This window comes from Oryctolagus cuniculus, chromosome 7, assembly GCF_051225735.1.
Source record: "Oryctolagus cuniculus isolate XC-2025 breed Fujian yellow rabbit chromosome 7, ASM5122573v1, whole genome shotgun sequence".
Lineage (NCBI taxonomy): Eukaryota > Metazoa > Chordata > Mammalia > Lagomorpha > Leporidae > Oryctolagus > Oryctolagus cuniculus.
Window position 1 is genome coordinate 127534342 of NC_142873.1, and position 12592 is coordinate 127546933.

The following is a 12592-nucleotide window of genomic DNA, read 5'->3' on the forward strand; positions in this document are numbered from 1 at the left end:
CTCCTGGCTGTGGACATTTGGGGAGTGAACCAGCGGATAGAAGATCTCTGTCTCTCTCTGTAACTCTGTCTTTCAAACAAATAAAAATTTTCTTTTTTAAGGAAAATATCTAGTTATTAAAAAAAAGTAAAGGAGAAATAAAGATATTCTCAAAAAAAAAAAGAGAAAACTTGATACCAGTAGATGTTTTCTGCAAGAAATGATAAGTTGTTCAATAAGAAGGAAAATTATGAGTGAGAAACTGAGCTCTTTTCAAGAAAGATAGTATCAAAAATTAATAAAGGTAAAATGAAAAAACTTATTTTCTTACTTAATTTATATAACCTCTTTCATAGTGTCTAATATAATGGTAACAATGTATTTGATTATGTAGATTTCATATATGCATATGTATAAGTGAAATGAATGGCACCAATGAAACAGGGGACCAGAGGGAAGATTTAGGTATATTTTGCTATTATAAGGAGATACGATACACAGGTATGTAGGATGGATCACTTACCAATTTATATTGCAAACTCTAGGATAACATTTTTAAAAGGTATAAACTGATGATAAAATGATATAAAGTGGAATAAAATCAAATAAATACTCAAAACAACAAAGGAAAAATGTAAAGATCAAAACAGAGTCCACGGACTGGGCTTTTATGTCTATCCCTCACCCCTGGATTTTCTCCAGTGGTTTACTAAGAGATGAAGAAGAGGACACTGACATTTATGAAGAATTAAGCATACTACATATATTAACTCAAATTTAAGTCCACAGACCCAGGCTGGCTGAAAAGTGCAGGTGGTGTTCTCAATCAAAGCCACTTGAGTAGGAAAGATTTAGTCCCAAATTCTAACTGCCAGGACTCTAGAGAGATAATCATCCTAGAGAGGAACAGTCAGTAGTAATTACTACCCGGTACTCACATTACAGTTGTGAAACTATGTCAAGGTTTAGACATGCTAAATTTATTTCTATATGATTTAAAAAAATGTCACATCATGTTTGCTGAGTTCTTAAAAAGTTCTAGGGTATCCTGTGCTATTTAAGCTAATCCAGGACCCAGTCAATTTTCTGGCAGAAAGTATCTAGGCACAATAAGAGCTTTGCTTCAAAGATCAAATATGTCTCCAATTCCAAGACCCCTGTGCTCTTGGTTATTTGAGAGGTTAATTGATTCTTGTTAAATGGCCAAGAATACCCTGAATAGCTTGCCACTAGGCTCAGACTATCTAGGTCCAAGAGGGACCTTTCTCCCCAGGGCAAAGTTCAGTTTCAGAATCAGGACTCTCAATGCCCTCAGGGGCTGCAAATGCATGCATAAACACCATCTTTCTCAGTAAACTGTGAGCAGCTGTGAAAGAGGAATGGACCTATCTTACTCAGCTTGATGCTGTCCTGTTTCATTGCTTTGATATTCCTCTTTTATTATCTAATGACAGACAATGACCAGGCTTAGGACAACAGTATCTACAGCTTGCCAAACCCAGGCAGCAAGCCCAGAACAGCTTTTTATGATTCCAAGCCTGACCTATTTCCATTAACCCTAGGTTCCATTGGAAACAATGTAGCAATGAACAGCACAGCAGTACAGTAACCCCTCCAACAAATTGCAAGAATACATATCTAGGCCAAAACACAAATGAAACTCAAATAAAGTCTTCTGTCTCTCCCTTGGGAGGTACAGTCAGCCTAAACCAATGCAAGGTCCATAATTTTTAATATATGCCTCAAACAAAGGCAAGTAAACCAGCTCATACACTGTCTGGAGAAGCCCACATCTAGACAGAGTCTAAATTCATGAGGTCATTTGCTTCAATTCCAGTATGTGAAATCAAAGTCAATGAGAAACAAATATTCTTCTTGCCTTTGTTGCCTTGTAATCTAACAGGCAGAAAGTTAACAAGAGTCCCACGGGACAGAAAATCTTCTCCATGAGTCCTGATCCTTGGGCATGGTAGGACAATTGGTTAACAGACTCCTCATTACATGTCCCAAGATGACTGGAGCCTTAAACACCCTAGAACAAACTAGAATAGTGGTCATGGATTCAAGGTAAATACCAGACCCCAAGGTACATAAAAGACTAAAAGGAATGTTAAGCAAACAAGAAACAACTTAAGCGTCAAAGCAGACTAAACATTCTCCTACAGAAAACAAACCTCTAAGCTCTGTATTTCAGTCAGTCAAGTGACAATGTAATATACTGAACTGCACCAAGTGAGAAGTAGGACAGAAATCTGGCACCTGCGGCCAGGCTTTCACTCAACCTTTCTGAATCTTCAAACACTCACCGGTGTGGCCATGAAGTGGTGACTGTGGCCGGGGTAGTGTTGGTGATGTGCTAGAGGTCACAATCAAGCTCTTGCGGTTACTTGTCCGACAACTGCAATGAAAAGAGAATGCCAGTTACTACGGGGCCTGGAGCCTTTGAGTGGCTTTTGAGAAGCAGAAGGATAACATCATTCTATGTGCTAAATGTGTGTACCTATTTGATGCTATAATTTACTGGGTCTGACCTTAGAATAATATCTATCACTGGTTTGACTTTTATCTTGAATTGCATATTGCCATTGTACTTCTCCAATGTTTAGTTCTGCTCCCCAAACAAATGCAAATATTTAATAAAGAATGACTGCTGCAAATTTAATTTAAAAAAAGTCAAAATATTCTCGTATATCATAAAAATAATGTTCTCCCTATAAAAATGAAACTGTGAACTTAGTCTATGAAATTATTTATTTATTTTTATTTATTTATGTTTTGACAGGCAGAGTGGACAGTGAAAGAGAGAACAGAGAGAAAGGTCTTCCTTTAACGTTGGTTCACCCCACAATGGCTGCTGTGGTTGGTGTACCACGCTGATCCGAAGCCAGGAACCAGGTGCTTCTCCTGGTCTCCCACGGGGTGCAGGGCCAAAGCACTTTGGCCATCTTCCACTGCACTCCCTGGCCACAGCAGAGAGCTGGACTGGAAGAGGAGCAACCGGGACAGAATCCGGCACCCTGACTAGGACTAGAACCCTGTGTGCCAGCGCCACAGGCGGAGGATTAGCCTATTGAGCTGTGGCATGGGCCAGAAATTATTGGTTAAAGAACTGTTTAGTCAATGACTTTAGCACTATTCTTATTTTTCTATAAATTACAGAACAACACTGTCTCTCTTCTATAAAAATGGCTTTGCATTATATGTTAATGCCTGCTATTTTTCTTGTGGTTGGACAAAAACCAGATTGTGATGAAAAGCCTTTTCATATATCTATTACTAAAAAGTATGTACAAATTTATTTGAAAGTCACTCTATCTTTTAAAGATATTAGGAACGTCTGGCATTCACATATTTATTGAACACCTAATTAGGCACTAGGCATGGTTCTAGGTACCAAGGAAACATCAGGGAACTAGAGAAAGTGTCTGTTCTCATAACTGGATTGAACAGTGCTATGAGATAAGAGAGGAGAGAGGAAAAAGAAAGTAGACTAGCAAGGGAGTGGAAGCATTGGTAGTGAGGGAACCTGACTAAGGAGATGGTATTTGATCAGAGATATGAATGAAACAAAGGGCCCAGACACAAGAGGTAGAGAAAAGTAAAGTTAAAAAAAAAGTTAAAAAGTAAAAAGCCCCGATTAGGAACAAATCTGGTATATTCAAGAAACAGCCAAAACAACAGTGGGTGGTTAGAGGGGAGATGATAGGAAATGCAGAAGGTTACAGAAACTACAGGGAACACACAGCCAGATCCTTCAGGACTTACACACTATGGTAAGGAAGCACTGGAAATGCGACCTGAAGCATTGAGATCAATCTCAACAAAGAGCTTATGTGGGAGCTTCCTGTAAGAAACCTTTAGGAGGAAACCAACCACACCCTAAGTACCTCAGCAATCCCTATCATACATCCAGGCCTCCCATCCTTTACTTTTATAAAGATTTATTTTTATTTATTTAAAAGGCAGAGAGAGAGAGAGAGAGAGAGAGAGAGAGAGAGAGGTCTGCCATCCATTTGTTCACTCCCCAAATGGCTGCAGTGGTTGGAGCTGGGCCGATCCCAAGTCAGGAATCAGGAGCTTCATCCAGACCTTTCAGGTGGGTGTACGTGCTTGGGCCATCTTCTACTGTTTTCCCAGGCCATAGCAAAGAGCTGAATCAGAAGTAGAGTAGCCGGAACTCAAACCATCACCCATATGGGATGCTGGCACTGCAGGCGGTAGCTTTACATTATACACCATAGTGCCAGCCACCTATCCTTTATTTTTTAAGACATAAAAATTATTTATTTACTTGAAAGGCAGAGGGAGAGAGTAAGGGAGGAGAGAGGGAGGGAAGAAGAAGAGGGAAGATGGGAGAGATCTTTCATTTGCTGTTTCACTCCCCAAGTGACCACAACAGCAGGGTCTGGGCCAGGCTGAAACCAGAAACCAGGAGTTACATCCAGGTCTCCCATATGGGTGGTAGGGGACAAGTACTTGGGCCATCTTCTGTTACTTTTCCAGGTACGTTAGCAGGAAGCTGATCGGAAAAGGAGCAGCTGGGACTAGAACTGGCACTCCGATATGGGAAGCCAGCATTTCAAGCAGTGGCTTAACCTGCTGCACAACAATACCAGCCCCAGGCCTCCCATCTCGACACAGTCTCCCACCAGACCTTTCAAAATTACACTATGCATTTTTTAATACAGATATTTTATTTATTTATTGGAGCGGTAGTTACAGATCCACTGATTCACTCCTCAAATGGCCACAATGGCTAAGGCTGGGCTGATCTGAAGCCAGGAGCCAGGAGCTTCTTCTGGGTCTCCTACGTGGGTACAGGGCTCCAAGCACTTGGGCTGTCCTCTATTGCCTTCTCGGGCCATAAGCAGAGAGCTAGATTGGAAGAGGAGCAACTGGGACACAAACTGGTGCCCACATGGGATGCTGAAGCCGCAGGCGGAGACTTAGCCCACTACACCACAGTGCTGACCCCTCCATGCCTGCTTAAACTCAATTTGTCATCAGCAAATTCTCTATAGTCTCTATTTCTTTTCTGAATGCTTGTCTTAAATTCCAACACTAAGTGAAACTTTACTATCTCCCAAAAGATACTAGAGTCCTGATAAAATTCTACCCCTTTTAAACCCAACTTTCTATCTATCTGTTTTGCAGCTGAACCCTGAAACCAAGGGTAGCCAAAGAAAGCCCAGAATCATGCAAGCTGATATCCCTTTATGAAAAAAGCTCATGCTTTTTCTAAGACAGCTAACTCCTATCCTCTCCTCAAACTTCCAGTACCCTTCCCAGAGTTCCCCCTCATCTGCCAACTTTGCTTTTTTCTTTAAAGATGGGAAAAAAAACAGAAATAACACAAAGACAGCTACATATTCCTACACAAAAATCAACTAGCCCACTAGAATCTGTGTCCCAAAAGTAATTTTCAGACCTGTAATAATAGTAGGAAAGAACATGTGCCTACCTAAGTGGGCTCCCCTATTCCAGCAATCTTTGTCTGCATTGTCCTCTCCCAACTCCCTCCTGGACCATAAATTTCTACTTTCCACTGGATTATTCTCATCAGTACAAACACATGTTGTCATGTCTTCCTACTTAAACAAGAAAACCTTTCACAGACAATCCCTACCTCTCCACACCCTTGCTCCTTTCTTTGTCCTCCTGTTCAGGACAAATCCATACAGAGGTTCTGCACTTGTGTCTACACTTCCTCATTTTCTATTCTCTCTTTAGCCCACATTGGACACACATCTCCATTTTGCCATTGAAATGACTGTTAACAAGATCACCACCACCAATGGTAAACTCAGTCCTCATCTAACGTAAGCTATCAACATCATTTAACATTATTTATAACTCCCTCCTTAAAAAAAAAACTGGAATATAATTTGCATTCAATAAAACACATAGACCTTACATGTTGAGTTTGATGAGGCTTATACCCACATCCAAAACAATTTTCATTACTTATATCCCTACTACTACCCACCCTGTAAATGATTCTGGAATGATCTTGCCTTTCCACTTTGGTTCTTCCTGTCCAATCCCTCCCCAAACCTCATATAGCAGTCTATTTTTTGTCCACTGGCCAGAATAACATTTTTAAAGCTATAAATTGGGTCATGTGTCTTCCTCCTTAAAATCTCCTTGATGGCTTCCCATCACATTGTGAACAGAATTCAAACTCCTTAACATGGCCATTCAAAGTAAGTCTTTGTAAATAATCTACTTTTTCTTAGTTAAGATTCTTATTGAAAGTTTTGTCTTTTGTGTTTTCTTAAAGAGAAACATATTTAGTGTTATTCAATCTCTTATTCTGAGGGCAAATAAGATTAAAATATTCAAGGAAATAAACTATAGGCCCTGTGGCTTTTTAAAAACTGAAATTGAAAGACAGCGTAACAGAGAGAACAGAGATCTTTGATCTCTTGGTTCACTCCCAAATGGGCACAACAGCCAAGGCAGGGTGAGGCAGAGGTCAGGAGCCAAGAAATCCATTCAGGTCTCTCTTGTGGTTAACAGGAACTCAAGTACTTGAGCCATAATTCAGTGCTTCCCAGGCACATTAGCAGGAAGCTGGATTAGAAGTACAAGTAGCTGGGTATCAAACTGGCCACAATACCTGCCCCAATGCCTGCCCCACCTATAGCAGTTTTTGTAGGTTTCGTTGTTGTTGTTCTTAAACATGAGTAACTGCAGAGTGAAACCACACTGGACTTTGGGTAACTTGCCCAGACCCAGGAATTCCTGAGCAGAAAGATACCTCCCAGACTTCAACTACACTTTGGTTCACACTACTCTTCTAAACAAGCATGCCCTCCTTCCTTACCTTACCCAATTCTATCCATACTCTAAGAACCAGCAAACTCATGTCAATTTTTGTGTAATGCTCCTTTGGCTTTTCAAACAGGAAAATGTTTCTTTTGCTTGATATTACTTGTAGCTTTACTGCACAGGTAGCTCAGTAGGAAGAAACAGACTCTGGAGTTAGAAGATCTGAGTTTGAGATTAGTGATTTGATCTTCAGCAACTCACATAAATTCTCATGAAGCCTTCAAATACAAAATGAAGATAAAATAAATAAATCCTACATGTCAGTTTGGACCCTTTCCAATAAGTCTTGTTGGCTTTAATATAGAAATATTTCCAAAATCCAGTATTTTCTACCACTACCACCTTGAGTCAGGTTACCACTACCTCTTATCCAAATTAACTGAAATAGCTTCCTCATTGGTATTCCTGCTTCTGTTCTTGTCCCCCTAAAGTCTATTCTCAACAAAACACCATTTAAAATAGAAATCAAAACAGATTTCTGCTTCCAGTCATGATAGAGCAAAAGGAAATAAACTGATCTTTCACCTTAGACAACTAATAAAACAGAACAAAACTGAAGCAATGCAGGACCAAAACTGCTGAGAGGGGAACCAAACAAGGACAATCCTGAAACTGTGCTTTCTATCTGGACAAATTCCCCTTCAGCAGCACAGGGGAGTGAGTCCACAGAGCACTTGGTGGTCTCGCCAAGTCAGGAAAACAGGGAGCTTGTGGTGGCCAGAATTTGCAGGACAGAAAACCAGAGCGAGGTGAGAGTTGTAGCAAGTGGAAAGTGTCAGAGGGCTCTGGGGAGCTGCAGAGAGCTCTATACAAGTTTTCAGATGAGTGGTAATCAATGCATAGGGAAGCACCCAAGAAAAGCAGCAGTTGTAATACTTCCTGTTGCTCACAAGGTGTTGGGAATAGTCAGAGAAGTAAAACCTTATAATTCAGAGGACACTAGGTAAAGTACCCAGATGTACTGTCTCAACAACAAGAAAAAATTACCCCAAATGATGTTCTGGTCCCACATAACAAAGCTTAAGAACTACCCTCCAAAAAAAAAAAAAAAAAACAAACACCACAGACAAATAAAACTATTCACAAGAAAGTTAACTGTGACCTACAACAAGGCTCAAAAATATTTGAGGGAATAAAAAAATTAGTATCCATTAAGCTAAGGTAAAATTCAAGTGTTTGTAAGTAATAAAAAAAGTAACCAGGCATTAAAATGCAGGAAAATATGAGCTGTAATCAACAAACCCAGATAGGACACAAATAACAGAATTAGCAAAAAGACCATTGAAATAATTATTATAGCTAAATTCCATTTTTTTTTTTTTTTTGACAGGCAGAGTAGACAGTGACAGAGAGAGACAGAGAGAAAGGGCTTCCTTTTCCGTTGGTTCACCCTCCAATGGCCGCCAAGGCTGGTGTGATGCGGCCGGCACACAGTGCTGATCCGAAGCCAGGAGCCAGGTACTTCTCCTGGTCTTCCATGCGGGTGCAGGGCCCAAGCACTTGGGCCATCCTCCACTGCACTCCCGGGCCATAGCAGAGAGCTTGACATGAAGAGGAGTGACCGGGACAGAATCCAGCGCCCCGACTGGGACTAGAACCTGGTGTGCCGGCGCTGCAGGCGGAGGATTAGCCTATTGAGCCGCGGCACTGGCCTCCGTGGTTTTTTTTTTTTTTTCCTTTGGACAGGCAGAGTGGACAGTGAGAGAGAGAGAGACAGAGAGAAAGGTCTTCCTTTGCCGTTGGTTCACCCTCCAATGGCTGCCGCGGCCGGCGCGCTGCGGCCGGCGCACCGCGCTGATCCGATGGCAGGAGCCAGGAGCCAGGTGCTTTTCCTGGTCTCCCATGGGGTGCAGGGCCCAAGCACCGGGGCCATCCTCCACTGCACTCCCTGGCCACAGCAGAGGGCTGGCCTGGAAGAGGGGCAACCGGGTCAGAATCCGGCACCCCGACCGGGACTAGAACCCGGTGTGCCGGCGCCGCTAGGCGGAGGATTAGCCTAGTGAGCCGCGGCACTGGCCTTTTTTTTTTTTTTTTTTTTTAAAGCAGGGGAAAGCATGTACATGTTAAGGAAAGATTATGGAAGATAAAGTAAAAAAATCAAATATCAAGAGATGAAGAGTCCAAGAAGATAATTAAACTGGACAACACTAACAGGATGTTAGATACAACAAAAGAAATGACTAATGAACTAAAGACATAGTAAGAGAAATTATTGAAAATGAAATACAGGCAAAAAGAAATTTTTTAAAATGGAAAGAACATTTTTTGATAATAGCCATTCTAACAAGTGTGTTAATATTTCACAGTGATTTTGATTTGTACTTCTCTGATGATTATGTTAATATACTGAGCATGTTTTCATATACCTATTGGGATACTTTTATGTCTTCTTTGGAGACATATATATGTATGTCTTCTACTCATTTTAAAATTAAGCTGTTTTTCCTCTATCTGGTTGAATGAATTCTTTATAAATTATAGTTATTAGCACCTATCAGAAAATAAAGTTTGCAAATACATTTCCCAATCCAGAATGCTATTTCATTTTGCTGTTTCCTTTGCTATATAGTTTAGTTTGATGTCATCCCATTTATTTATTTTTGTTTGTGTGGCCTGAACTTTTGGTGCAATATTCGCAACATTACAGCTAAGGCCAATGTCTAGTATCCTTTCCTCTGTGATTTCTTATAGGAGTTGTATGGCTTTTTATCTTATACTTACATCTTTTATATATGTACATTGATTTCTGTGTATGGTATAAGATAAGGGTTCAATTTATTCTCTTGCACGTGGAAATTCAGTTTTCCACATTTATCAAAAGCAAATGATAAAAAATATTGTCAAAGTTATAAAGAAAAAGGAGCTTTGTTCTCTGGTGGTGGTAATGTAGACTGGTACAGCCACTATGGAAAACAGTTTAGAGGTTTCTAAAGAAATTAAAAATAGAATTATGTATGACCCAGGGATCTCTCTTGGAATATACCCAAAGGAAGTGAAATCACCATCTCATACAGATATCTCATAAAGATATCTATACTATCATGTGCACTGCAGCATTATTCACAATAGCCAAAGTATGGAAGCAACCCAAGTGTCCGCCAACAGGGGAACAGAAAAAGAATCTATGATTGGCCGGCGCCATGGCTTGGCCGGCGCCGTGGCTCAATAGGCTAATCCTCCGCCTGCAGCGCCGGCACCCCAGGTTCTAGTTCCGGTCGGGACACCGGATTCTGTCCTGGTTGCCCCTCTTCCAGTCCAGCTCTCTGCTGTAGCCTGGGAAGGCAGTGGAGGATGGTCCAGGTGCTTGGGTCCTGCACCTGCATTGGAGACCAGGAGGAAGCACCTGGCTCCTTGCTTCGGATCAGTGCGGTGCGCCGGCCGCAGTGGCCACTGGGGGGTGAACCAATGGAAAAGGAAGACCTTTCTCTCTGTCTCTCTCACTGCCCACTCTGTCCAAAAAAAAAAAAAAAATCTATGATTGACATACACACAGACATACACTTGCACACACACATATAGGAATTATTCAGTCCTTGAAAAGCACAAGACTAGGCCACAATGGTGATGAACCAGGAAGGCATTATGGTAAGTGAAACAAGGAAAAATACTGCATGTTTTCACTTATATGTGAAATCTTTTCTTTTCTTTCTTTTTTTTTTTTTTTAAGATGAAATATAGAGAACAAAACAGTGGATACCAGGGGCAGGGCAGGAGGAAAGGAAGGGGGATATGTAGGTCAGAGGGTACAAAGTAGCAGATATGTGGAATGAAGAAGTCTAGAGATCTGCCGCACTATATAAAGACATACGTACATACTACATAAGTAACAAAATCGTCCTGTAAACAGGATTCACACTAAATGCAATTTAAATTCCTCTCACTGAAAACAAAAAATAGGCTAACTACATGAGATGGTAAATATGTTATTTTGCTTCACTAATATCATTTTGTATATATTAAATATACATGGTAAATTTTATTTTTTTTTAAATAAAGGGAAAGAGCATCAGTGAGCTATGAGACAACTCAAGCAGACAAGAAGTATAATTAAGAGTCCCTGTGTGGGAAGGAGGGGGCAGAAGGAAAAAAACACTTGAAGAACTGCTAAAATACTTACAATTCTAAAAGAAAAATTTGATTTATTTCTTATTTTTTTACTTTAAAGGCAGAGAAACAGAAAGAGAGAGAGATGGAGGAGGAAGAAGAGATATTTTCCATCTACCGCTTCACTCCCTAAATGCCCACAACAGCTGGAACTGTCAGGCAAATCCAGGATCCCAAGTACTTAGGTCACTATCTGCTGCCTCCCAAGGGTGAATCAGCAGGAAACTGGAACTGGAAGCAGAGCTGAGACTTGAGTCTAAGCACTCCAAAATGGAATGCAAATATTATTTTTTTTTAAAAAAGATTTATTTATTTATTTGAAAGGTAGAGAGAGAGAGAGAGCAAGAAAGCGCTTCTATTTGCTTCTGCTAGCTCACGACCCAAATGGCTACAATGGTGGGGGCCAGTTCAGGCCAAAGCCAAGAACCTGGAACTCTATCAGGGTCTCCCACATGGGTGGCAGGGTCCCAAACACTTGGGCCATCATCCATACTTTCCCTAGCACATGGCCAGGGAGGTAGATCAGGAGCAGTGCAGTCAGGACTTGAACTGGTGCTCCAACATGGGATGCCAATGTTACAAGTTACGGCTTAACCTTCACCACAATGCTGACCCTCCCAAGTGTCAACTTAACCACTGCACTGAATGCCCACTCCAAGATTTCCAAATTTGGTGACAACTACTAACTCACAAATCCCAGGGTTCAATGAAGCCCAAGTACAAGAAACAGGAAGAAAAGTACATCAAAGCACATCACAACCAAATTCTTTAAAATCAGTGATAAAGAGAGATTCTCAAGAGCAAACAGATTTCAGAAAGATACGTAACACATAAAACGACAAAGAGAACAATGACAAGAATTCTCCTTGGGCAAGAAAATGCAAGCCAGAAAACAGTAAAGAAACATCTCAAAGTATGGAAACTGAAATTCAATGCCAAGCAAGACTATCCTTTAAAGAAGTGGTCCAAATAAAGACTCTTCAAGGCACACAAAAGTTTTAATAACTCATTACCAGTGGACCTCCACTATTAATAAATATTAGAGGACATCCTTCAGGCAGAAAGAAAATGATACCAGTTAGAAATCTGGACCAATACTTGGCCGGCGCCGCGGCTCACTAGGCTAATCCTCCGCCTAGCGGCGCCGGCACACCGGGTTCTAGTCCCGGTCGGGGCGCCGGATTCTGTCCCGGTTGCCCCTCTTCCAGGCCAGCCCTCTGCTGTGGCCAGGGAGTGCAGTGGAGGATGGCCCAGGTGCTTGGGCCCTGCACCCCATGGGAGACCAGGAAAAGCACCTGGCTCCTGGCTCCTGCCATCGGATCAGCGCGGTGCGCCGGCCGCAGCGCGCCGGCCGCGGCGGCCATTGGAGGGTGAACCAACGGCAATGGAAGACCTTTCTCTCTGTCTCTCTCTCTCACTGTCCACTCTGCCTGTCAAAAATAAAAAAAAAAATAAAAAAATAAAAATAAAAAAAAAAAAAGAAATCTGGACCAATACAAAGGAAATAACAGCAGAAATGCTAAATATATGGATAAACAAAAATCACTTTTTACAAAATTTCTGTAAAGGGTAACTGACTTTTGAAAAAGTTTTTATATTTATTTTCTTTTGATTTTTTAAAAGAAGAGAGAGAAATAAAAGACTCACCTAAAGCATCTACTACCCAAGTGCATTCAAC

The 12592-nt window shown here is 41.2% G+C and overlaps 1 protein-coding gene across 8 annotated transcripts in view; it reads right to left on the reverse strand.

Annotated features, from left to right (window-relative positions):
* MAST2 (microtubule associated serine/threonine kinase 2) overlaps nucleotides 1-12592 on the reverse strand; it is a 237707-nt gene that overhangs the window by 54619 nt on the left and 170496 nt on the right. For all 8 annotated transcript variants that reach the window (XM_051857813.3, XM_051857815.3, XM_051857812.3 and 5 more), the window contains one exon: nucleotides 2286-2377. In XM_051857813.3, the coding sequence (XP_051713773.1) occupies nucleotides 2286-2377 (92 nt within the window). The remainder of the gene's footprint in view (nucleotides 1-2285; nucleotides 2378-12592) is intronic.